Source organism: Calonectris borealis, chromosome 2 (genome assembly GCF_964195595.1).
Source record: "Calonectris borealis chromosome 2, bCalBor7.hap1.2, whole genome shotgun sequence".
NCBI lineage: Eukaryota > Metazoa > Chordata > Aves > Procellariiformes > Procellariidae > Calonectris > Calonectris borealis.
The window spans coordinates 135,252,737-135,280,485 of NC_134313.1; the positions used below are offsets into that span (position 1 = coordinate 135,252,737).

At 37.4% G+C, this 27,749-nt stretch overlaps 1 protein-coding gene across 12 annotated transcripts; it reads left to right on the forward strand.

Moving 5' to 3' along the window:
* Positions 1–26,322, forward strand: TRA2A (transformer 2 alpha homolog). 12 transcript variants are annotated; one of them, XM_075143579.1, is made up of 11 exons: positions 141–381; positions 2,860–2,931; positions 3,448–3,683; positions 9,354–9,665; positions 9,946–10,079; positions 11,670–11,841; positions 14,923–15,111; positions 23,675–23,790; positions 24,288–24,395; positions 25,092–25,159; positions 25,338–26,322. In XM_075143579.1, exons 6-11 carry the CDS (start codon positions 11,809–11,811, stop codon positions 25,346–25,348), a joined length of 525 nt encoding a protein of 174 aa, XP_074999680.1. In that variant the 5' UTR covers positions 141–381; positions 2,860–2,931; positions 3,448–3,683; positions 9,354–9,665; positions 9,946–10,079; positions 11,670–11,808; the 3' UTR covers positions 25,349–26,322. The 12 variants fall into 12 exon arrangements, with proteins under 12 accessions (XP_074999675.1, XP_074999679.1, XP_074999676.1 ...); XM_075143578.1 differs by lacking the exon at positions 2,860–2,931 and having other exon boundaries at positions 38–381; XM_075143585.1 differs by lacking the exons at positions 2,860–2,931; positions 3,448–3,683 and adding an exon at positions 10,355–10,488 and having other exon boundaries at positions 134–381.
* The last annotated feature ends 1,427 nt before the right edge of the window (positions 26,323–27,749 follow it).

Sequence of the window (27,749 nt, forward strand, 5' to 3'; positions counted from 1 at the left end):
GGGGCGCCCCCCTCCCTCCAGAGGGAGGGGGCTGCGCATGCGCGGCGAGCCCCCGTGAAGCTTGTCGCAGCCGCGCTCGTTGTCCCGCCGGCGGCGCCTCCTTTGTGACAGGCGGGCCGAGCCGGGCCCCGCCCCCCGCGCGGTGTCGGGCGCAGACGGAGCGGAGGCGCCATTTTGCGCTGCTGCGGGAGACGGTTTGGGAGGCTTTGGCGGGAGGGAGGTGGCAGCGATACCGGTAGCGATAATAATAATAGCAACAATAATAGCAGTAGTGGTCGTAGGTGCAGTTGCTGCTCGGGACTAGCGTCCCCGTTCGCCCAGCCCCGTGGCCAGGACTCTGCCGACATGAGCGACGTGGAGGAGAACAACTTCGAGGGGAGGGTGAGTGGCCGTCCCTACCCGGGCCGTGCTGAGAGGGGGTGACCTGACCCGGGGAAGGGGGGTGGGGGCGTTCTTCTTCCTCTGGCCCGGTAGGGGTGGGGGAACGCAGCTTGTCTCTAAAATGGCTTCTTCAGGCGCCCGAGTCGTGACTGGGCCGTGGGCGATTCACGTCCCTCTCCTCTCCTCTCCCCTCCCTATCTCCCTCCTTTTTGTTGCCGACCCGGCTCTGAAGAACTGGCCCAGCGCGGAGCTGAGCTCCGCTGTCTTAACCCTCACATGCTTCCTTCCCCCATCACGTCTCTCTGTCCCCATCCCCCTCCGTCGGGGTGCGGGCCCTGACCTCTGGTGCTGCGGGCTCGCCTCCACCCTGCTAGCGCAGGTTTTTCTTTTAAGAACAGGGCTTAGAGCGCTGCTGTAGCCCGGTGTTTCTCCCCGCGTCTCTCTTTATTTTCTTTCCTTCCCGTGATCCCGAGCCGTCCTGTTGTCCCGGCCCTCTGTTGTCTGCTGGGTCTAGGCTTCGGGGTCGTTGCCCTTCCCCGTCCCCCCTCTGCCTGCGGGCAGTACCGGTCTCCCGGTCGTGGCTGCGAGAGCGCGGTCCCGCGCAGTGTAGCCGAGGCCTCCGCGCGCGTAAAAGAGGAGGGACTGGGTCCTTTTGTGAGAGGTGCGCTGCCTCTCGTGACTGCTGGCCCGCAAACAGGATCTTCTTCGGGCCAGGCTTCCTGAAGCCATCGGGGAGGTATGGCCTTCGTTGTTAAACCGTTGAAACTCATTGATCACGCAGCTGAAGACTTTCTCTCAAAAAGCTGCTGTGGTTTTGTAACCTTGTTAGGCCTGCTTCTTCCCTCTTCCTTCTGATTGCTGCGGTTTTTCATGTACACGTATGACTGGACCCCTCCATTTTCATTGTTTTTTTTTTTCCGTAGTGATGATCAGGGCAAGCAGGAATTAGAAGCTGCTTGAAAGAGCAATGAAATGTGTGCTTTGTCCTTGTTCCATCACTATTTACTCTTTTTAATTTTGCAGAGATTTTTTTTTTGTTCACTTTTTAAGAGATGCTTTAGAGGAACACCTGAGCATCCTTTTGGTGACTTTCTCTGATGAACCAGTGACAGCAGCTTTGCAGTTACATAGGATTACTACCTGGGGAAACAAGCAATGAAACTTTGGAACAGCAGTGTCATATTCCAATAATTATATTTACACGAATATTGTTACCCTTTTGTAGTGTTAGTAAAAAAAAAAAAACCACATTCCCTAGGCTGAGAGTGCTGTACCTGACTGTGCAGTGACTGCTGCTGGTTCCTCAGGTGAGGTAAACAAAACCTGTTCTTGTGTTGATTGCTTGGACAAAGATGGCTATATAGCTAAGCTCTTTTCAGCTAAATAAACTAATCTCTGCAGGGAAAACTAACTAGTCTGAGAAAGTTGAGCAACAAATACGCTTTGTTGTTTATTTTTTAAAATTTTTACTTCAATCTCCCATTTTACAGTAAGATTTATATTTTTAAAAGTTATTTTCTTGTCTGTATTCCCACTGTGGTTTATTGTTAGGAAATATTTATGTTAGGTTCATTCACAGAACATTTGTATTAGGTTCCTTGACGGATCTGTTGTTCGTGTTACAAAGCTGATACAGCTGTGTGGTTTCAGTATTTCTGCACTCCTCCTTCTGCCAAATGTAGAAGTAAAATAATGTTTTGAGAGTATGTGAAGTCTGAAAAGTCCTACGTAGCAGATTCTGTGGCTGCTACTTCTTAGTTAACTTGTTCTTTTTTTTTGTGGTGGAAAATTTACCTGTTGGAAGGAGCTGCTGACCGTGTTGAGTCTTCATTTGGAAAACTCCTATTCTTTTCTCTCCCTAACACTGGGATTTCTCAATCAATTTGGCATGTGGCAGTGTTTTGTCTACTGGTATTTTTTTATAACTGAACATAATGGCAGGTACATAATGGCAGGTATTTATAGTTTGGGGTTTTTGTTCCGCTAATGAAGGACATTTGTAAGCAGTTCTTTTTTTCTTCAGTAATACTTTTTTTGTTGATGATGATGCTACTAAAATACTTGAAATAAGAAATTATATTTCAGGCTGTAACATACTATATTTCATATTCGGTGAGAGTGCTCACAGGCATAAAATTAAGCATGTGTAACTTCGGGGCTTTAGTGTTTAGTCTGCTATTCCCAATTGGATAGAACTCTATTACGCACTGAATGTCCCGGTGCTTCAGTTTGTTATATGCAGGCAGGTGGAACTGAGAGAGTATGGCACAAGTTTCCAATGGGAGAAAGAACTGCAGAAACTGGAAAAAAGTTTGTAAAGAACCTGCTTTCCTGGAAGTTGCCACAAATAAGAATTCTGAGTACCCTTTCAGTTCTCCCCCCCTTCAGTTTAAATACTAAATAATATGATGTGCTTTTAAAAACCTAAATGCCAAAGGAGTAAGGGAGTTTAAGTCCTTTTATATTCTATCTGTGTAGATGCATATTGTCCCAGAAGCACTTCAGTGAAAGTTCTTGCAAGTTGTGATGAAGTCTGATACCAAGATGAAGGTGCTTATTAATATGTATAAAGTTTTGTCTTAAAGAGAGGTTAATTAGAAAGTGTTTTCCTGTTTTGCCTGCCTACTTTGTGAAGAAAAAATGTTCATATGTAAATAATGATAATTCAGTTAAATTTTTTAATTTTCCCACAATATGATCAGGAATTTTACTTTTTTAAAAAAAAGCTTATTTTAAGCAGCATTAAGATACTGTCCATGTATATGCTTTGCCTATAATTTATGATTCTGAAATTATAATGTTAATTAATCTGAACAGGAAATTTAGAATAATCATGGAAATAACTTTCCCATGAGATTGCATAATTTGCACTACTTAAAAACTTGCATTTCTAAAGTGTTGGGTAAAATCAAATCATTGTAGGCATTATAGAGGGTTTTTTTATTATTATTATTATTGAGCTCACTCATTTCTTTTTTGACCTTTTTTTTAAAGCAAATGTTAATCAAATATGCTCAGACTAATTAACATCTGCTCTGTTTTTGTGTCATTTTGTTTCAACTTAAGCAAGTTCTGTATTAAGAATGTGGCTGGTTGAACAGAAGAAATCCCCCCCCTCAAGCAAGCATGGTGATTTAATGGAAAGAAATTGACAGAAGAATTAGAAATATAGTGGATGTGCTAGAGCTGAGTTTATGGACATTAAGAAGAAAAAAAGATTTTAAGTCGTGCTTCTTATCCAGTGACTTGACTTTTGGAAAAGTCATAGGATTTTATCATCATTGAATGTTCTTTGTGAGCAGGTTAGACGAATGAGGCTTTTTTATCTTTTATTGCTTTCAGATGACAGACAGTTCTTATTTCCTTTCATATTTGTCATTATTTTTAATAACACATTGTTCATTTTGTGTGCATTCTGTGATGCAACTTTATTAAAATGTTTCCCAGAGCAGAGAACAAGTTGGAGTCCGAACAAACCTGCACTTCAGAAGCTCCACTTGAAACTTTGATCAATTATTTTTTTGAGCTTCTGATAATGTTTGATTTCTGTAATCCTAAAAGTTTAGTAGTTTTCTACCAATATCTGTGCTATTTGTCTAAATAGGTAAAAATTTTTATCAGATCAAAGATAGAACTCCATTTTAGAACTTCACATTGGTTGTCTTCCTTCATTCTAATGAGATGCCTCTTCCTGCTCTGTGCAGAATCTCACAGTGATCTCAATCTAATAAAGCACTTGAAGAAATACATGATTTTGCATGCGAGCCATCTTGTTGAAGGAAGTATGCGTAGTTCATATGTATGCAAGCAGCTTTTGGATTAGCTTAACTGTGAATGTGTCTTGTATTTGCTTCATGAAGCTTATATGCAAAATACTTAATTTCATATGTGTTCTAATGTTAGTTACCTAAATCTGATCAACTTTGAGATCATTTCTTTGGCAAAAAAATAAAAAAAAAAAAATTGGAGGGGAAGTCTGTTTAGCTATTGTATTCAACCTCTCCTGTAGTGGCAGTTCACCACCTCTGTGGAAAGGAAGGCCCGTTGCTTTCCATACCTCTTGAAATACAGGCTCGACGGTCTGCTTATGCTCAGGAGTTCTGCATTCACTTTGAGATTGCTGTGATCACCCTGTGGTTTCTAATGACCAGTGTGGGAAAGCAGACTTTTTCTGGAAGTCAATTTTTTTCTTAATCAAGCTTAATAAATTCTAGACGCTGTTCTGGACTGTGTCAGCTGGGAAGACTGCTCTTTTTGAAAACAAATTCCGCTTCCTATCTTCCATATGTGATAAAAGAGTGACTACAGAACCCTCCCTGAAGAGGCGTATTTTCAAGCCTCAATGAGAAGATTAACTTGTAATTTCAAAAAGTTTATTGCTGAAACTTCCTCTTCCCTTTTTTTCTTTTCTTTTTTTTTTCCCCCCCACTTTTAATCAGAGCAGTATTGTTGATAAATGCATAAAGCTTGCTGATGTTGGTAACTTTTAAAATATACATGTCTTCAAGATAGCACAACTTAGAAGTTGTTTTTTATGCAGAAGCCTGTTACATATACTATTGAAATATTTATAGAAGAACAGCTAATTAAGGGAACAGTTTTTATTATAAAGTGACAGAACATAGTATGAAGCAAAAATTATTTAACTTCTGTGAGTTTCAGGGAAAGTTGGTAGACTCCTGTCAAAACAGTGGTTAAAATGTAGTCTTGTCCTTTCTCATAAATGAGATGTCCCTAAATTGACAGTTTTATCCAGTGAATGTAGGCTGCTGCTATATTTCTCTTTCTTTTTTGACTGCTTATATTTTTCTGTCCCCTTATAAAGTTGGACTTCATCTATTTTTTTAGTTTGGGCAGGAGTTTTTAGCAGGATTTTTGTAAAGTCTGAACTATCATTTTGCTGGCTTAATAGTATTGCTAGACTACTTGTTGTCCTGTCCTTTTTTCACCCCATCTGTATTTCTTCTTAACAAAGTCAAATGAATTTCAACTGACATTTGTGTGTGATTTAATGATTTTTTTTTTTTCTTTCCCATTTCACTCCCATTCTTTGCTATAGAAAGCCTAATTTAAGCTTATTCAGTTCTTTTTATTTAGTGTCTCACTTTAAATTTTGATAGCCTTTTCTGTCATACTCTGAAATGGTAAGGTGTGAGGTGAGGTAAGGCACAACAGAAGTTTGGGACAGAAGAGTGGTGTAAAAGAAAGAACAATCTGTCTTTTTTTTTGTCTTCCCCCCCCCCCCCTCCCCCCCCCCATGTTCTTTATCTTACCCTGTCATGATAGGTGGAAGACTGAAAGAATACTTCTTAAAGACTTTTGCAATTCTACTTTGCATAGAAGTGTCTTGAATGCTTTTAAAACAGTAATTATATTGGAAAGTAGCATTTCTTTTGAAGGGTGCAAGGAAGATAAATGGTAGATATAACTTGCATCAATTATATGGTTTTAGACAGTTGTACCAGTATGGATGAAACGCATTGACATGACTGACATCTTGTTCAGCTGGACCATCTGAAGTTGTTGATAGTTGTTCAATGACTGGGTTTATGTGATCATGAGGTAATGGGGGGGGTGGGGAAGATACCTTTCCATACCACTTTGTTTTGCGTTGCTCTTTCTGGGAAGAGACAAGGTAGAAAGGATGAAAAATACTCTTCAGTGCTCCCTTGAAATGCGTCTAGCTGTGCATTTTATTATTCAGAGAATCAGTAACTGAAGCTGCAGTCTTTAGGTTTTGTGTTTACCTACAATTATTTCTTTGGCTCCAAGTTCTACTTGGTGAATCATTAATCTCATTTCCTGGTATGTCCTTGAAGAAGCCACCACATTCTGAGGAAGCATGCTGTTCCAACTGAGATTTTTTAAATTACTATTTTAGGTGGGTTTTTTTCTGGTGTGGTTTTTATTTGGGATTTTTTTTTTTGTTTTGTTTTTGTTTTTTTTTTTTTTTAGTTTTGCCCTGGGAAAAATGTTATTGACAGATGTAGCATTTGTTTTGAAAGGGAAGTCTGAGCTGAAGAATATTAGGAAGTTAGCGGACTGTCTCTTCCTACAGGCTGTTATGACAGCAAAACTAGATAATTTGACATGGTCACAGTGAGTATCTGCCTGTAAGTTTGTAAGGGTGAAAGTAGTGACTGGACAGTTGCATAATAAAGCCAAAGGCATTAAAATACATACTGTTTTGTAAAATAGTTGTGGGATGAGAAACTGAGTTTGAGAAATGCAGTCTTATCTGTGGCCCTTGAATGACTGAGGATCTTTAGAACAGAAAGATAAGAAAATGTTGAGGATCCAGAGAGAAATTTTAGTCTGTCTTAAGCAGTATTTAAATTAATTTCTGTGATAAAGGTGGAGCCAAGTCAGAATGTATAGATTGCTTAAAGACTAGTACAGAATTGAGAGATTTTAATGCTTTGGATAATGGAGGTGTCTATTTTCTCTTGTTAAAGATGACATATTAAGAAAGAAGGTCAACTATTTAATTTTCTCGTTCATATTGCAGAATGGATATAAATTGTTCATGCAGAACAATTGGGTTGGTCTGTGATATAGACTAAGATATAGCTTGCTAATTATTTCCTTATAGTAGGAAGTAGAGGAGGAAAATTCTTTAAAATCTGCCTTTGTGACTCCTTGAAGCTCTGAATCTCTTAATCCCTGCCTTTAGTTTTGCTGATATAAATCTTATTAGGTACTTTTTCAGCGTCATCCTTAAGTCCGTAAACTCTTGCAGATTATTGTGATTCCCTTAGTCTCTCCTTTTGAAGCACTGTAGGAGATATAACTAGGTGATCTATGTTGCATCAGAAGATGAGATGTAATTGCCTGCCAATGACAGACACAGTATGCAACTGCTAACAGGTAATCTCTCTTTAGCTGCAGTTTACATCTACAGTTACTTTGTTTGAGGAAGTTTGAAATGTGTAAGACCTTACGCTGTCACCTCTGTCACTCCAATTTTAAAGTTGTATGTTTGTGAGTGCAGCCCTTAAAGGGTTTAAACAGATTGTTCCAAAAGGACTTGACCTACGTGAAATGATGTAACATTTGCTTTTGGCAACCCAATACAGATTCTTTGTCGTAACTGATGCTATTAGAAACTGTACGGGTGGTGTCATAAGATGCTTCAGTTGAATAGATAAGGACACTAAGCTAACTTTTACATTGTATGGGAGTGGTTGGGTCCTTGGTATTTTTGGCACCTCCCAACACTTACAGATTGTGCAGGATCTGGTTTTGGGGGTTTGTTTTGTTCAAGTTTACAAAGTTCTTGTTGTTCAAGAGTTGATCTTTCAAATGTAAAAAGTATGGACAACACAGTATCCCCATGAAGGAGTGACTGAGGAGGGTGAATTCGTTGTCTTTTTATTGAAGGATGTTTTCTAAATTTGAATGATGTCACATTAAATGTTTTTCTGTATTGCTGATCACTTTTACTAGGGAGGGAAGTGGAAATAATTCCCAGAGAAATTGGTAATTGTTGCAGGGGATGAAGTGTAAGGGGAACAATTAAGGAGGCTATCAAACAATGAAGAGTACAAACATAGAGGCAAGGTGATTAAAAAGCATGTTAGTGGTTCTAAAAGGAAATGTATTTTTTTTATAGTGAACAGTGGATTTCAAATGTAAAAATAAAAACACTAAATAAAATTTGGTAATATTTAAGTGCACATGCATCCTTTTATTTTGGTGAAAGTCGTGTAGCTAGATCAACAAATAGCCACCTTAAGGGTAACCTGTAATGCAGACCTGATTATATGGTCCTTGTGTCACAGCCAAGCTTTGAATTTGGCCTTCATTGATAAGTTTGGCAGGCCTATCATCCCAATAGGTGACGTTTTCCAGGTGTCCCTTGTCCTTTTTATTGAGATAAAGGGGAAAGGTACTGTAGCTGTAATACTTGTTAGTACAGAGTCTCCCGGGTTCCATTTCTGGTGGATTTATTGTCTTGAAATGTGAGGACAGCATCCTTTGAAAAGAACTTCAGCCCAAAGTACTGAAGAATTTAACTGCAAAAGAAAATGCAAATCTGGACATAGGCAGAGTAAGAAATAAATTGAGAGAAACATTGTGAGGACAGGCGGGAGGAGAAATGATGCAAATAAACATGAAATGTAACGCTTATGGCAGGGGAATTTGCTATGCATTTTTTTCATTAAGATTTTTGCACATTTTTTGTGAAGTTACAGATATATATAGCATACTATTCTGTAGGGGTTTTTTATAGTTGAGCTCTCTAGAAATGCTGTACGCTATAAAATGTGAGGAAATCCTAACCTGCTCTTTGTTTGCTTGTTTTCCTAGTTTTTCTCTTGTGTGCATTACCATGCAAGAAAAAAACCCTCCTGTCTTTACTTTTGTTGGATTGCTTTGAACTGTACTATTATACATCTTGTTTTATATGGATTAAGCTGTATGCAAGGAAAACAGGATAACAATGAGGAACAAAAAGTAGGAAGAAAAATAATTTATGTTGCATATATCTATGTGCATGTATTATGCGAGTAAGTATGTGCATAGATAGGTTTTGACTGGAAATCTTTGGCCATTCTGTTGAACTGAGAGTGTCTTAGTAATAATGTGTAGGAGTAGAATTTGGGATATTTGATACTGAGAAGTACATAGTTATTATTTTAGGGGGGAAATCACAGTTATTGATATCAATCCTTTAATATATTTGTGCTAATTAGTTTTTAGTGTATCTATGTATCTTACAAAAAAACTGAAAGGGGAGGAGGGTAGCTTTGAAAATACAGTAAAACACTGAGAACTCAGTAAGCTTATTGTTAGAACATAGACACTTATACAGTTTTAAAGATATTTTTAAAAAAAAAAAAGTTGTTTTATAAAATAGTTTCTTGCACTTTACCTGCTGGCTTTTCAATTTGGTAGATAACATCTGAACTCCAGCAGAGTTTTATAATCCCCACGTGCTTAAATATACTAAATGTTCTTTTTCCATTAAGGTTAATGTTCGTGAAGAAATTGAAGAGTTTTTTCCAAGAATGTGGAAGATAAATCAAGATAAAAGAAGGCTAATGAAAAGTATTAAAGATCAGAAAATTAAAATTGAATGGGGGAAAAAATTGAACAGAAGATTGGTCAGATAGAAGCACTTGAATATTTTTTTAAGGCTATAATGAATTGTTTGAATTGGGGAAGAATACACGAAGTATGAAAAATGAAAAACTCAATGAAGAATGAAGAAAAGTAGAAAGCAAGAGTGAAGTAGAATTAAAAGAATCTGGAAGAATGAATGGGTCCTAGGTTAAGTAAATGTATGGTTTATGTTCCAGTGTCTGTATGATCAAGTTGTAGATGAATTTGCATGATTACTTAGTTAATAGAGAATTGGTGATCTGGTTCAAGCAGGGATCTATTTGAGGAAAGCATACAATATTAACAGTGGGTTAGCAAAATGAAATTTGTTTTGGAGGGTATTGCCTAACCATTTGTTTTTCAGGAGCAATCAATATAATAGAATTACTGTACTTTTAAATGTTAGGAGTTAGGCATTTATACAACCAATACCATTTTTAATACTGTCTTTTTTGTTAGGAGTCTCGCTCCCAGTCAAAATCTCCAGCTGGGAGTCCTGCTCGTGTAAAATCGGAGAGCAGGTCAGGATCTCGCAGTCCATCGAGGGCTTCCAAACATTCTGAATCGCACTCTAGGTCAAGATCAAAATCAAGGTATGTCCAGGAAGTTATTCATGTTCATTCAGTGTTATTGCTTATGCCTCTTCTTTTGGTACATTGATGAGATTTCCCCTTGTTGTAAAAATTATAAACCTTCTGGGGTGTATTAACAGGGCTATGTTAATTTGCATGTTAGTGGTTATATAGGTGGACAAAGTTGGGGAAAGATTCCATAAATAATAAAGGATGGGTGTGAATAGAGAAAGTAATATAAATAGAAGAAGTAATGTAGAAATCACAACTAAAATTTGTAGGTTTATCTCTTCCAGAAGAGAGAGAAGGGATTGCATCTCAATTCTGTAAAAGCTCCTGCCTCTTTCCCCCAAAATCTTTTGGGGGGGAACTCTAGTGTGGACCTCTCCTTTAGGAAAAAAAGAAAAGTCAAGTGAGAACTGCAGCAAAGGTAGTCTGGGTTAGATAAAAGGAGTAAGCTCTGTAGCTGTTGGAAATGTTGGAAGACGCTAGTTGGGGAAGTTCTTGACATTCCTTCATTGGAGGCTTTAAAAACAAAATCTAGGCTTTAAAAACAAAATCTAAGAACTACAGCTTAAATTGGATGTGGATAGCTTCTTGATTTGTAGGAGCTTTAAGATTTAAATTCATTTTTCGATGCTGTACATATCATTCTCTGTCCTCTTCTACGCCAAGCGTGTGTGTGCAGAGGCAAAGTTTATAGCTCTCAGTTCTGAGAGCTTGCTCAGAACAGAGGAGGAATGTCTGTCTTTTTTCCTCTAAATATGTCATAAATATTACCTGGCTTATACTACCTATCTTCTCTCTTCCCTTGTATCATCATACTGATGAAAATGGGGAGAGCTACCAAATCCTTCTTTCATCAATGGAGAGAGAAACCAGAAAACAGCGTTTGTAGCTCTGGAGAGGGAAGAGGAATTGCATAGTATTATGCTACTGTTCCTCCTCAGTTCTTGGGAGAGATCACTAATCCATCTTCCCTATTTATACACTTTATACCAGGGCAGCTGAAAAAGAGTTACTGTGCTCTGAATTCCCAAAATTCAGCCTCATGCTATAGCTTCTCTTCTTGCAAGGTTTAGCCAGATAAGTAACTACCTGTTGTTAGGATATAATGCCTGTATGAAATCATGCAACTTTGATGGAATGATGCCTGTTTAAAACTGAGCTTATCATTGGCTAGATGTCTGCAAAGAAATGCTTGAGGAGTTAAGCAGGGTTTTTTTTTTGGTCTTGAATAATTTTCAAGCCTATGTGAACTTCATTTGTAGATACAGTAGAATCTTTCGATTTTTCAGCCAAGACAGTACTTTACAGTGTGACATATCTGGTTTCTGTATCGTTGTGCAAGTGTTAGTTACATGTGCAGCCAAGCTGATAAAAGTTTAAACTTGGAACTTCCCGAAAACTGTTGCCAGAAGCACTCTCACAAAGTTAAAAATGATGCTACTGAGCAGGTTGTTAGAGATTCGCACAATCTTTACATGTGCAAAGTAGAAGAAACTTAAATATTTTAGTTGTAGAGAAAGATTTTTCTCTAGGAAATGTAAAGCTTACAGTTCAATAGATTATGTGCATATGACCTAACTAAAAGCTTTCTCTTTGTTGAAGATCCAGGTCCAGAAGACATTCGCACAGACGTTACACTCGTTCCAGATCCCATTCCCATTCTCATTCCCATAGGAGACGTTCTCGAAGCAGATCATACACACCAGAATACCGTCGTCGAAGGAGCCGTAGTCATTCTCCAATGTCCAACAGGAGAAGGCACACTGGCAGCAGAGTATGTCATGTTCATCAAGGCTGAGTATCAACCAAACAATTGCTGCTTACATCAGTGTAGTCCAGGTTACCTGCAGGCTGAGTGTGACCTGCTGTCTTTGTCACTGAAGGATATGGGAATTTGCTGGGGGGGAAAGCAATCTCTGTCCTTACAGCTGGGGGAATTGTGAATTTCTTGGGCCTGCAACTGGCAGGGCAGTTGTAGAAGTTCATTGAAAATCATACCATTGCAAGTCAGTATGTGCAGATAGGGTGACATCTGCCTCTGTCTGCTCTAGAAGTTGAACCCCTTCTGATTTTCTTTTTGTTACCGTTCCTAGTATATGTACCCTTCACAAAAACGAGACCTTTTCTGTGCATGCTTGCAACTTGACAGTATTGATAAGATTGACTAGAGGAGCCAAAGAAGACAATTCTCAAGTGTTTATTTGCTTATAACATACAGCATATTATGTTGACAGTTGCTTGTGATTTTATACCTCTGACTAATTAATTTGGTTTAACTTGAAGAAATAAACCCATGTGTTAGTAGCTAATGTGTAAATCTTAATAGACTAGAAAAATTTACAGTTATGAAAAGGATTAGTAAGCCTCTCAAAATGTAAATGAGAAGTATCTCTGTATGGACAGGAGGAAGTATAGGAACACCAACCAAGATCTAAGATACTAATCTTACGTCATGCCGAGAGATTTCTCCCAGTGACCTCCTTTATAATCCGTTTCAGTGCCTTAGCTTCTGGTTCCACATCACTTCAGGCTGATCTAAATGAGTGCTGTTACACACAGGTCTGCCTCTTCCTTGATGAGGGCCATGGTACTTTTCTGATCCTTTTAATTTTAATCTGGTTTAGTTTCTCCAAATTTTTTGCTAATACTGTCAAAAAGAGTATAGTTTTTTGCAGGTTTACCTTGGTGAAGCAGCTCACCAGGACCAGATAATACCAATGTGAGGGAGAAGACAAGAGTGTGTGGAAAAGGGCAAGTCTACAGCAGTGCTAATGTTCAGTGGCTTAAGCTATTGTGAAGCAATGTTCATAGTTACACTTTTTGTGGATTGTTGCCAGTGTGTAATCATGATGTAGTAAACATGAATCTAGTGTCTTGAAAAATTGGCAGGAATAACTGAACTTCAAAAGGGTTAGCAGATTTCCTGGTGAAAGGTGAATGAATCCACTTTACTACCTTAGGAAATATTAGGATATTGTGCTCTGTGAAGCCTTGGAAATGACTCTGTGAAACATGAAACTTGTTTTCACAGTGAATTTCACATTAATTCTAATGAGTGGTTCTAGTAGTGTCAAAACGAAATTCAAATCAACCAGATTTGAATCCCCTACATAGCAAGGTCCTAAAGACCTTGGGAAGATTGGTAGCAATTTTGCCACTTCTGATCTTGTAGAGAGAGCTTGCATACTGTGTTGATGGGAGGCAGTACAAAAACCTAATATAAAAGCTGTCTTTTAGTCCTCCACAGTCAGTTTAATTCTTCCAATGGTGATGTAACTGTCACTTGTGGCTTAGGGTCTGCAGACTGATTCTCAGTACTTTTCTTGCCTCAGAAAAGGTAATAGGGTTTAAGTGTAAGGGGATTGTAAAAAAAGGACAATACTGATATGTGCTGTGTGGAGGGACTTGTCCAAACAGTGATTTAAAAGACTGAGAGTTTTCATTAGACTCACAAGAGTTTCAGTAATAAAAGGAATATAGCTGTTAATGCCACTGAATTATCAGATAGACTGAAATATAGAGTAAAAAGAAACCTAAACCTGTATAATTAAAACTTTTAAATGACAAACTGCCAGCTTTTGTTGTGCTCTTCAACTATAATAAGGAATTGTAGAAGATTCATGTCTTAAAACAAAAGTTTGAACTTTGACAAATGGGAAGAAAGGAACTTCAAATATATGAGTAGTTTGGGCATCTTATTTTCACAATGGATTCCTGAACAAAAGCTCTGAAAAGAACACGATAGAAGATCTAAACCTGTTCATTCTTTGAATCAGGCTGAAAGGCAAGCCCTGAGGCATAAATTACTGTGCATCAGTGGCTTTGAAAATCTGAAACTGAAATACAAATTTCAACTGTGTCAACTTCCAGTTACTATTTTAGCAGAAACATTAAGATCTCTATGCCTGTTGCATCTAGTATAACAGGTTGCCAGAAGCTTAACTGAAAAAAATGTAAATTTTGATCAAAATAATTCTTACAGTGGAATTGGCATTACATGAACTCTCTCACATGTAGGGAAACTTTGAGCCTAATAGAGAAATTGTACCTTGCACAGTTGTGCAGTTTCATATTTGACTTCCTTTAGTTGAAGCGAAATGTATTAAGTAGATCTGTACCCCACATCATGTTAAAGAATCAAGAGTCTCGCTCTAGAAAAGCGTGCATACTTTTGGATTACAGTTTCACAGAACTGGCCTTCAACACTTGTTACTATCTAGATAAAAGAAGCAGGTGGTTTTCATCCAGTTTACAAGTGGAAAGAGATAAACTTTCAAATGTAAATATTGACTTTCAGTATAGTTGGGTAGGGAATGTTGAGGCAGAGGAAGTTTTGGTAGAAGCTAAATTACAGTTCAACTGTCCGTGCTTAGGAGCTCAAATGCATTTAGTGTGTGCAAGTAGAGGGAGCGTGCACTCTTTAGTACCAGTGGTGACTGTGCAGAAAGGCTGAAGGTGGGAGTTCAGGCTGTCTGACCTGTTCTTAGCGCAGACTTGTATGTCATGTCTGCAGCTTGGTGATTTGAGTGTAAAATACTAATAGGTTCCTGTTATTCTATAGCTTTGCTGTAATCAGAAGGCTTAATTTTTATCAACTGAGTTTTTCACCAACATGAAAAGTTCATCTTTGTCTTTTTTCTAAAATAAAAATCATGACAGTAGTTGCTTTTTGAAAATATCTTACAATTGGAATGATAACTGTTGAAGCATTAAGCTTTGTAATAAACGATGTTTAGTTTTCTTCAGATTAAAAATTTTTAATAATTGAGAAATTTTGATCTGAGAATGTATAATGTTGTTTTTGAGAATGTTGTTTTTTGTGAACTTAATTGGAGTTGAATATTTGTCTTACCAGGCTAATCCAGATCCTAATACATGTCTTGGAGTGTTTGGTCTAAGTTTGTATACTACTGAGAGGGATTTGCGTGAAGTCTTTTCCCGTTACGGACCTTTGACTGGTGTCAATGTGGTTTACGATCAACGGACTGGACGATCAAGAGGATTTGCTTTCGTTTATTTTGAGAGAATTGATGATTCTAAAGAGGTAAATTCATTTTTTACTGCTTTTAACAGGTGTGCTCCTTGTGCATTGTCTTCATGAATGTTTCTTAAAAAAAAACCCCACATATTTTTGAGTTTGTGTTCACTAGCAGGTTCTCACAGTGAGATTAATTTAAAATATTTTATTCAAACAATATCGCACTTTTAAACAGATGAAGCATTTTAGTTCAGTGTTCAGGTGCTTGGGCAAATTTTGAGCATGAGCTGTCTGTATTGAATCACTGATGAGCATTGGGCTTTGATTTTAGTCTGTTAATTCAAGATGAAAGTAAATTTTTAGACAGACGTAGAAGCTTCCTAGTATTTTTGAAGTATTTGAAAGTTAACTTTTCAAAGTAGTTTTCTGTATCTATCAAAATTCTGAAGATTCTCTTAACTTTCCATTTTCTTCTCTACAAGCATGTCATTGTGCATTTGAAAAATAGTGTGGGGTTTGTCTTGATTTATGCCTTGGTCAGTGACTTTGCTAGTTATATGGATAATTGTTTACAGCTGAACTGAGTTCTTTTTAGTATAATTGATCTGTAAGGAAAGAATCAAAGAATACGAACAGCAGCCTGTATTATGGTTCACCACAGTAAGCAGTACTTTTTTTACCTGTGTAAGGATACTGTGAGCGTTACTACATTTACTGAAATTTATAGATGAAATTTCTATTAAAAATAAACACACATCCTTTTTCAAAAAAAAAAATTTTTTTCTTTAAGCCTTCACTGTGGGATTGTCTTTCTTTTGGGCAAGCTGAGTCACTGACTTCAAGCATCTTGTTTATGGATTAATAGTCTTGGGCAGATGTTCTAGATTTCCTGTTTGATTCTGTTTACATTTTGTAAGTATATTCATAATGCTTCGATATGATTCTTCTCACTTGGCATTGAAGGGAGGGAGGGTGACAGCTGTGGAACCTATTATCAGGAGCTGAAAAACAAAAACTCTGATGCTAGTTGATGATATTTTAATGAAAAAAATGTTTTATGAATGACTTGGTTGAACTAGACTCAGTTCTGATCTTTGACTGATTTCTGGTATGATCCAACAGAGAATCAGTTTATGGGAAGAGTAGGGTTTGTAGATGTATATATGTGTGGTGGTTGCAGGTTATATAGGGGTAAGTAAAAACTTCCCTTAGTGTCCTTTCTGCATTTTCCCACTATTACTTGGACAGGTTGAGAGAGGAGTTGATGGGGTGGATAGTTGTATATCCGTCTTTAGTGGCCTACTCTCTTCTAACTTTTAGCCTTGTATTTCTTTGCACTCTGAGTTCAGTGGGTTTTTGAAAATGTGACTGTTTTGTAGAACGTTTAACATCCAAAATACTTGCACAGTATTTCTTGTCACGTTCATGTGCCAGTCCTGTCTATTTTACAGCTTCACATGTCTTTAGAAGTAGGGTTTTTTCCCTAGTTGCCATGGGCAATGGTCATGCATGACACCCTGCATTTCTTAAAATGTTCCGTGTAAATAGCATGAAGTAATTTGTTTAGTATAAAGCTGTTTTGGCAGATACTACAAAACTGGAATGCAAAGGAAAAAAAATGGGATCTTCTTGCAGTCAGAAATACAGAAATAAAGATTAGCACCCTAAGCAGGAACTGAAATAATTGGGAATGTAACTAAACCTATTTTTTTCTCCCCGATGGGCTAGTGCGTGAAGAAGGGGAAAGGGTGCAAAACCTCCCAACACTTGGAATTTGCATAACTGAAATACTTTGGCAAAAAGGACAGGAGAAAAACTTGGTCATTTGACTTATTTCATGGGCCTTGAGGACAGATTTGAAGATGGCAATAAGTGGCAGCTAGTGTAGAAAAAGGGGGTATAGCCGTAGGCATGAAACTCTGTAACAGGCCCTGTAGGAGAAAGCTGAAGGACATGAAGTAATTCTCTGTGTGGAAGATAGATCAAATCTGAAAAGTTGAGTATGCATAAAAGCAATGACACTTGAATTACTTTTGTTCTGAGTAAATGCCTTTTCTCTTAAAAACAAAAAAAAGCACCAAACAAAAGAAAGCACCAAACAAAAAAAAAGCACCAAAACCCCCACACCCTATGCGTCCGAATAAAGAGACTATAAAACTCTAGATGAGATCTTGAATTAAATTCCAGCCCTTTTAAAGCAGTCATAGAGGAATTAAATATGTGTAGGACTTTACAGAAAAATGAGGATTTCACATCATCTTCACTATTGTCCTTCCAAGAGAGGTAACACAGCGAAGCCTCTCAGCTGACATGCTCTCAAACGCTGTTAATATTAAAATTCAACACCAAATGAATTGTGAGTAATTATGTTTAAACTTTCATAACTTGGTATAAGATAGGTCACTATTGTGTGGGTTCTGTGGCACCTGAAATCCCTCAGGATCTTTGTCCTCACTGATTACCACTCTTACAAATTGGATCCGATATTGAGCTGGTTAAAATGTTGCAATCTGTCAAGATTCTGAAACCAAGCAATGCAATGTTTCTAGTTCCATGTGGTGGTAAAGGCATTTTGAATTGTCAGCTAGCTCGATGTTGTGGAAGTCCATAGACAATGTAAAACAGCATTTCTTAAAGGTGATACTTCGCAGTGCCCTAAAAATATCAAAGGGGCAGTAGTAAAGTTTATTTTCACTGGTTTAGACTTTCAGAACTTCAGATTGATTATGACACCACAGAAGCCTTGTCATTAGCTGTTCATGGTCATCTTTGTTATAAAGAGGAGCAGAGATTTAGTTTTTGATAACTACTATGTGGAGCAGCTGTCAGAGCATCACAGTAGCTTCAGTCATTCCACCTTAACAGCACTGGGAGAGAAATGTTGGATGCATGTATCCATTCTAAAGGAGATTTCTTGTGGAGCCTCTTCTGCTCTCTTTGAAACTGCCAAGATTGAGATGAAACTTTATGGTCTGACAGAAGATTCCTTTTCCATCAAATGTCTTTTATTGCAATGGTCTAGTGTTTGCAAGATAGCACATGACTAGATGGTTATATTTTGACCCATATTGAAGATGACCGTGGACACTGTCTTTAGTTCAAAGCGTGATAGCAGACAATAAATGTTGAGGATTGATGGTTGAAGTTTTGTTGTCCTAATGTTATTTTCAGTGTGCTTGTTCAAAGCCTATTTGAAAAGCTTATGTTATTATCTGCCTCTTTCTAGAAGAAAGGGTATTGTCTCTTATGGGTGTAGTGGTTTTCATTTTTTGTGAAGTTATGTTGTTTTTCTTAAAAAAAAAAAAACTTTTCTAAGTAATACTTGGTATTGCTTTTTTTTGCCTTGTGTGTTGCAGTGTCTTGTCTTATGTTGGCCACCCTTCTGCTAAGTCTTCAGAACCACATGTGCAACATTATGCAAAGGTCAAGATCTGTAAGCATCTGTTGAAGACCTTTTTCTCAAGATTGGCATTCTTTCTTTTATAGTTCTCAGTATTGGCAACACTGGCACTGAGCCAGTGTTGTAATATTGCAGTTTTGCAATATTTTCACTAAATCGTAGAGGATGTTCACCTGCCCATCACATTAGGGTTTTCTTCCTGTGTTTAGAGGAACAAACTTCTATGTACTAGGATGAAAAGGAAAAAAAAAAGTTGAGGGGGGGGCTGGTTATCTCAAGGTTAACAATAAATTGAGAGGATTATGACTAAAAAGTGCTGGCTGTTCTAGGGAGATGATTCTTACTACAGTTACCAGGGATTTCATAAGCCACTATCCAGCTTTTCGGTAACTCAGAATATGAAGTAGTAGTAGTTGTTTAAACTGAGGCTACTGTGAATGTACTATGTGCCTGTAGCAAGAACTCATCTGAGAAGTATTAGCTACAGCAACTGTTGGCAATACGGAATTTTGTGTTTTTTAATGCTAGTTATATGCTCTTTACAGTTTTTTATCATCTTTCAGAACCGTTTTCTGAACTAGTGTTCATTAGCAATCAAGACAAACTTTATGCAGACAAACTGAACTATTAACATAATTCATTTGCCAAAGACCAGAATAATAACAGGGTTTATCATTTTAATTTGCAAGTCATTTAATCTGTGGTGCAAATGGACCAACTTAGAAGCATCATTATTGACCAAAACTTCTCCCATAGCTTGTTGAAGAAATGCTTTAAGTATTGTTTGTGGTGTCAAAAGGGACCCTTGATATACCACAAAAGAACACAAGAAGGTCTCAAATGTTTGGAATTACAAGTTACAGACTTCTGGAGACTCTGAAATACCATGAAATTGCTAATACTTGCAGAAACATATCCAGTTACTCATTCTGTTTCTCTAAAATCCTGTATTCTTGACTCTGAAACTCTTCAAAAAATGCTTTAAAGATAATACGTTTAATCAATAGATGTTTAAGCTCAGAAAATTATATATTAAGAAATTATCGTTGACAATATTCTAATAATATTTTAAAAAACAAAACCTCAAACTAGAGAATATAAATTGACTCTTGTTCAAAGGTGAAATGGACACTTGAATTCAACTTGGCAGACTGCAGTAAGTGTAAAAACCTGTGTTTCTTAATTTCTTTTTTTCATCCCATCAGATTTTTTGATTCCCCGCCCCCGAATGTCCTTTCAGATGTCCTCGATAAATCTAGACCTGAAGTAGCGGTATCAGTATACTGGGGGGAGAAAAGCTAATCTATTAGGTCTGCTCATCCCATGCTGTAACTGTGGTACAGTGGAGATGATGTTTTTATTGGCGGCATTAAATACAATATGGGAAGGATTTCAGGTAAAAAATAAACAAACAAGAAACCCTAAAAACCACAGCAAACAAAAAAAGACAGTATCTTATATAGTTATTTTTAAATCATGAAAATACATTTTCAAAATGAGTCCCAACATACATTGCTCGTTTGACTATTCAAGTGTATTCAGTCTGTATGTCACTAACTTCATAGTGATGTCACATTATTGCAGTAATTCAAAGCAGTTAGATGCAGTTGAAATGAAGGCTTGATGATCTTTTGTACAATACAAATGGTATTTTGAACTCCATAGTAGAAATGTAAAGTGACTGTGACATCAGCTCTGCCAAGTCCAGTTCTCTCCCTCCCTCCCTCCCCACACTGTTCCACCACTGACCACACTGCAGGTTGCAGAAATTTCCCAAATTGTTTCCTTGTCCAAGCTGCTCTTTGTGGCATTATCCAGACTGAAAGATGGTTTAATTTCTTTCAGTGAATTCTTGATTGCTTAACTAATACCAGTCACCTGTGTAAGTTTGTGCACATAATTAGAAGTCCGGTGTTTCCAAACTTGTTTTACTCTACTTAAATGCTAATACATGTTGAAAACACCACATACTGTAATAAATATCAAATGAAATTGAAATCTGTTAAATTTAATGCTTTATTTCTGACTGTTTTGAGCCACTGGAGGCTCTGATCCTGACATTTGGGAACTGCTCATTTTGTCAAGCTAACACATTACAGATGATAATTTGAAGGAGTCTTGTTATTATGGATAGACTGCTGTACATTTAAAACTGTAATCTAAGATTGAATTATTACTTGTGCCATTCCCAATCCTCATTCTCTGTTTTCTGACTGCAAACATATAGATGTGGATTCTGGCCTACAAAGTCAATTTTTCCTTAGAATTTGCAACTAAAACTAGTAGTACATGTTTATAGGAATCCTATTCACTTGCTTGCTTACTGTCATCTTGCAAAAGACATGCGAGTCTTTTAACGACATTCAGGTGTTTGGAAGAAAATCCAGGTTGAAATAAAAATGGACGGTTGACAGTTAAAGGCGCCTAAGAGGGTATTGTGTGCCCAATATAATTTGATTTTTCTCTTCAAAATGTTACGTTTGATGATGTGGAAAATACACTTCTATCTTTTAAACAGTATTTGAGAATGTCTTCTGCATTGTTAAGGAGAATGTGCAATTTTTTTCCCTTTGACATTTAAATGTTCTTAACACAGCATTCATCATACCAAAAACAGCAAGAAAAGCAAACTGAATTTGTTTTGAATATGACATGCTAGTCTAATAAAATTGTAAAATCTAAAATTTGATTATAAACTGTTTTAACTTAAAAAAAAACCTACAAAAATGTCAGTAATTAGAATCATTAATATGTTTTTACAGGCTTTGTACAAAATAAATACTGTTGTAATACTTGTCTGAAACCAGGTTTTCAGATAGGGCTTTTGACCATATTGCAGCAGTCATTAGCTAATAATGTCAACTTAAGTACTTCGTTTTAAAGACTTGAGATGTGCACATTAAGAACGATGCAGAGAATTTGAAAACATCTTTGGAAGGAATTTCCAGTTGTTAATGACTGAATGTGAGTGATACATACTATCAATTATTGTTGGATTCATAATGGCTTATTGTAGGTTTTGGCTTTTCTGCATTTGGGGGGATGCAGTCAGAACTGTACAAGCCTTTGTTATGTCTGTATATCTATTAAAGATTTTATTATTTTAAATTTTTTTGTTGGCAGTTATTGCTGACAGCTGTTGAAAGCTAAGAAAATTAAAGTTTTAGTATTGGGTAGATCATTAGACATTGCAACCAGGGTGTCTGAGTTTCATGCAGACTGGCAACTATGAACTAATCTTTATCCACTGAAATGTAACACATTTCTTGGTACTTTTGAAACAAACAATCAAGCCTCAAAATTATCTTTTCATCTGTCTTGCTGGTATGTTGCTGTTCTCTGTACTGCTCCCTATGTCAAAGAACTCTTCCTCTTTGAGGAGATTGTTCTTTTAACTAAATAAGACGCATGTGCCAGATGTTCTGGGTTTGAGGTGGCTTCTTGTCAGCTGAGCTTATTACTCTGCAAGTTGTTGATCGGACATAAAAATGCCATGAAGCAGAAAATTCCTTACCTTTCAAGATAACTTGCACATTGCTGCATTTCCAGAAAGATGCTTTTCATCATGAAGTTAATTTTTCAGCCATCTATTTGCAACCTTCATTTTTAGGTTTGTGCACACATACATTCCTTGGATGTACGCACAGATTTATTTTAATTTGCATCATCCTTGTGGAAGAGAACTTTAAAAAAAAAAGTCTTAAGGCTAGGAAACTAAAGCTAAGGATCATGTTTTATTCACAAAACATACTTCAGTGTATGTTGAAAGGCTTGAAATGCTCTTTGGCTCTGCCTTACAGTTAGCTAAATGTAGTTGTTACATTTTTGTACGGGAACATAACTCACTAGGTGGCGATATAGTATAGATACAAACAGCATTATTAAAACACAAACTAAGTGTGGTTAAATAGGTTAGTGATAATTCAGTCACTTCCAGTTTGGGGACGTCATGGTTAAATTATGTGGGTGTCAGGTTTTTGTTTCCTCCTCTATAACTTGTATGTTAATTCAATAAGGTTCTTGTTTAGAGAGCTATTTCTGAATAGTCGTTTGTTTCATTATTTAAAAAAAGAAGAAAAAAAATACTCTGCTTAGAGGCACATTCATGTTTTGAGGTTGTGTATTATTCCTCACAGTTAAATAATAGCAAAGTGGTTGTGTTCTTTAACTCAAGATTGTAACAGCGTCTCTTCTCCACACATGAAAAATGAAAATAATGTATATTGGACTAAGTGCTGTGGTTAGTGTCACGAATTAAGTAGTGTGTACTAGTATTTCAGAGATCCTAGAGCAGCTGATGAAAGGATCAAAAAAAAAAAATTTGCTTTGCAAATTTTAATAGCTTTTAAGTCCAGCATTAACTGTTTGTTAAATTCTTGAGGTTGTGGGTTTTTTTTTTGGGGGGGGGGGAGGGGGGTGTTTTTTAAGTTACTGTTGCATGAATATAATTCTCAAAAGTACACTGTGCTCCTTCGAAAAACTATTTTCATGATTTTGAGTTTGTGAAAGGCCATTGTATTGATTCTCAAAGACGAGAGAAGCAGGGGCTAGAACACCCAGTGAGTGTGTGCACGGGCTGCGGGCGGGTCTGAAGGCACAGGCTTCTCAAGCGCGGACCCTTATGTGTATCGCTTTAGCAAGCTGCTATTGTGAGAGTGAGTGGGGAGGAAGGTTGTAATTAGGTATCCATGTAGGCTGAACCCGCCATTTTACTAAGCTCTGCTAGAGTAGGTCCTTGTAAGGGAGATGGCAGGAGGCTGGGAGAGCATGAAATGGCAGCCGACTAGCAGTAATCCGGCCATATGCACCCTACAGGAAGCCACTGTTCTGCACAGCTTTTGAATCCGCCCGTCCCCTCTGGGTCAGAGACGGCAGTAGGAAAGATGCAGTTTTCAGAAAAAGCTGTTTGGACTTTCAGTTTACCTTTCTGATGGGTAGAAGACAAAGTCTAGCGAAAGTGACTGTGTTAGTGGTTAGCACCGTGCTCTCTTAATGAGGGATTGCGTGTCACGTTACTCCGGCACCCCAGTGCAGTCCTGTAACACTGCCGGCACACAGGCCAGGGGACAGAGATGAGCCACTCGCCACAGTGGGGCACTAGTAACCAGTCTAAATAAAACAAGTTCAGAGCTTGTATTTCCGATGGAAAATAATGTGTTTTGTACATAGCCTTCCACAGTTACCAGTAGGTTGCACATTTCACATCCCTGTTCCTTGTCTCTCCTGCAGGCAATGGAGCATGCAAACGGTATGGAGCTGGACGGCAGGAGGATTCGAGTGGATTACTCAATCACCAAGAGAGCACATACACCCACCCCAGGCATCTACATGGGCAGGCCAACACAGTAAGGACTAAAATGGATTTAAACTGAGTGTTTGGGGTTTGGTTGAAGAAATAGAGCTACAGATACTTTTTTGAAATTGTAGAGTTATGCCAATTGTATTTTATCACAAAGTTACTAATATAAAGAATGTGTTACTGTGGTTCACATATACTATTAAATCCTACTGTAGTTTATTGTAACTTTATTTATAAAACAATACTGAAGGAGTTATTTAAAAAAAAATATATACCCAGCACGGTCAGTTAATGCACCGTTAGCTTACTGAAATACTAAGGTGCCCATTTGCCTTCGATTTTGATGGGAATTAGGCTCAAATCCCTGGTGGGTTTTCTGGGGTTTTTGAAGGTGTTTTTCTTTAAATGTTTCATTGTTAGATTGTTTCATGGCATAGTCTTAAGTGTCTGATTTACAAGAATGCTTTAAAAAAGCTTTTAAATAATTTAAATCAAGATGAAGAGTAGATATCTAAAGTAATTTTTTTGCTTTTTCCCTAATAGCAGTGGAGGAGGTGGTGGTGGTGGAGCAGGTCGTCGCCGTGACTCATATTATGATAGGGGGTATGACAGAGGATATGACAGATATGAAGAATATGACTACAGATACAGGTATTTTATTTCTGTAGGAACAGTGGATTTGTTGGAAAAACTGACGAAAAATGTTACTCAGTTTGTAGCAAGATTCTGCATACATGCCTGCTGTGTATTAGAGCCTCATTACGTTAGGTTTTGTGGGATTAAAGTAGTTGGAATCCTCAGTGTTTATGTAACTCGGTTATACAGTAAACAATTGGGCAAGGGGTTAATTTTGCTACCTGAAGGAGGTAGAGCATCTGCCCTACGACTCTCGTGGACAGATAGAAAGGGAACTCATTTTTCCATGCTGTATATAGAACCAGGGACAGCTGATACACAGTGCTGTTTAAAAAGGGGTTATTTGTAGATGGGATTTTTAATGCTTGACATTTCATAACCATCTCACTGTTTTGAAAGTTATCTAGTTTCAGAGAATGTTGTTCAACAAGAATTGTAGGCATCTGGAAAAGCACTTCATGTGTTTGCCAGGCTAGTGAGAGGTTATTAAATTCTTTGTCTGGGAATATCTTACAGTTTTAAACACATCAAATAGAGAAATATAAAAGCATTTGTTAAATAACTGTAAGCCACAGCCAAATAAAGCTGAAATCATTCATGCAGGCCAAGTCTTTCGGTGCTAAGGAAATGGTTCTGTTCTGTAGAAGTGATGTGAATAAGGCTTCTTTCATAATGGATGTTGTTGGGTTTCTTTTCTAATTTCCTTTAAAGGAGACGATCACCATCGCCTTATTATAGTCGATACCGATCCCGATCAAGATCCCGTTCCTATAGTCCAAGTAAGTAAATACAAGTGAATAAATAGAATCTAGTTGGTTTAAGCCTTGTTGTTACTTGTATTAATCGATCAATGGAAACTCTGAATGTGAAAGCAAAAAAGCTGGGGACATTAAAGCTGAGATGATGTGTGTACAGTTAGTTTATAGTAATTGTGTCATCTTTTTATTTTTTTTCCAGGGCGCTACTGAAGATCAGAAGAGTTACAGTTGAGGACATGATTTTTAAATACAAAATTCAGATCTTGGCTTCCCTACTGCTTTCTCTCTCATCCTACCTTCCTTGTCCTCCATCCAGCTCTTTTACAAATCTTTGGTTCATTTAGAATATACATATTTTCAGTTGAAGTATTCCTGTTCTCCATCCCTCCTTATTGTAATACTCTTAAATATTGTAATTGTTGTAGTTTTTGTGTAGTAAAACATCTTAAGCAAAAAGAAGTAGAGAACCCAAAGTGCTGATGCATTTTGGAAGTCATTCCTATTTTGTTTTTAAAACAATTGGACTCCTGACTAATCAGAAGAAAGCGTTGATATTTTTAAAGCTTGCATGTCATATGTAATATACACACTCAGATACTTTAATATAAACCTGCGTTTCCAAGTAACTCATTAATCTTTCTGTTAAAATGTTTACCTATTACTTTGATAAACAAGTAACGACTTTGAGCCTTTTCTGTAATGACAAATTTGCTTAGATAGTCATGAACCAGAGGATTTTTTTTTGTCAGGTAGTTGCTTTGAGTGTAGACTATTTGAGCTAGAGCAAAATTTGGTATTTGACTGACTGGGAAAATAGATCCTTGTACACTCAAAATTAAGGCTGTGTTTTTTAAATAAAGTTTCTGGATTGCTGCACAGTGGATAACATTTGAAATTAAAACTGTAAAAATCCTGGGGTTTTTATTGTACTTGGTTGAATATTTCCCTTTAATTGGTGCAGGAGGAAAAATATTTATTGAACATAGCAATTAGTTGTATAATTTGCTGTTTGTTTGAAAAAAGAAAAAAAAAACACAACAAAACCCACCAACTTTTTGGTGTTGCAATAATGATTAAGCAAGTTTTGTTTCCAGTCCTTTTTGGAGTTTTGAAAGTATGGATGGAAGAACCTACAACTACATGTAAACCTTTTTTTTCCCCTCAATAAAAGTTAATTCCACTGAGATGTGGTTTCTTGTCTTTTGTTCTACATTTTGTGTCACCTTGGAATGTAGGTTAAACAAGACTTGATATTGCTGTATGGATAATAAAGTCAGCATTTATCTGTCTTCTCAGGAGCCTTGTCTTCCCTGAGAATCAGCATGCGGTCATATGGGATGGCAAAGCAGAGCAGGTAGTCCATCTTTGTGCCATCTCTTGTGCCATCTTTGGCACTTGAGATGGTTTAAGGAGAGAAACACTATGGACTTTGTTTGCATTTCTGCCAAGTTTTGCCCTTTGAAATAACTCGCCATGTGGCTGGTTGAATGTCGATGTTGGCGCAGCAAAAGGAATAGGACTACAAAGCCCTCGCAGCAAAAATCATTTCATCCTGATTGTTAAGGAATGCCACCAAAAGAGTTTGTCATAATTTTAAGAGGGTAAGCGTATGGAATGTAATTTTGTTAACTATTTCTGAATGTCAGTGCCAAGAACTATTAACAAGTAATTAAAAGAAACGCTAACACACATCCAAGTATTTTAAAAGCTTGATGCAATATACCAGGAGAAATTGGTGGCGAAACAAGTTGTAACTTACTGGTTATTGCGCAATACTTTGTTTTATCTATAAATTGCAGTTGAAAACTCTTAGTTAAATGAAAGCAAAGGATCTGAAACACTGAAGTTAAATAACCTCCAATGATTTTACTGGTATTTATTGGTGATCCAGATAAATTAGGAAATCTTAAGAAAATTGTTCTCTGTAAACCAAAGTGCCGAAGTCCCAACATGGAGAACTGCTGGTATTTTTAATTTTGTTTTTGTTCTTTCAAAATTAAGGAGAGTAGTGTGCAGAAACAGTGAGGCAACTGGATGCAAAAGCATGGGAAATAGCTGCAGGGCTGGTTGGGGGAGGGTCAGGGAATTACGATAATAGGAAGCAAGAGAGAGGTGGCTACTTCTTGCCAGGTTATGGCATTTGTGGCCTGTAGTTGTCAAGGGTTGAGAAGTTGTACTAGTCAGCTAGGGAGCAGTTCAACAAATCTGTTGCCTGGAAGCTAAAGCCAGAAAGGAGCGTCTGAATACTTAGCTTGCAGATTGTTTCTTCCAACAGTTAGACCTAACGATCCTATTTGTCACGGGTCTGTATCAAGTTGTAAGTGGCAACAGCATTGTAGTCCGTGGTGCATTTCGTGCTTTGGGTTGACTGATGTGATACAATCCATTTGAAGAACAGGTGAAAGTGGTAATTATTGCATTGGACATACTTGTATGTGTATGTAATGAATGAATAATTGTCAGACTTAAATGACTGTTTCTAAAACTGTCAATCCTGAAATGGGAAAGATAATTCGTAGCTGTTTCCTCATTTGTGTATTTTTTTATTTTTTTTTTTTTAACTGAGATCAGTTGGGCAGAGATCTGTGTTAGCAGTTTTCTGTAACTTCTG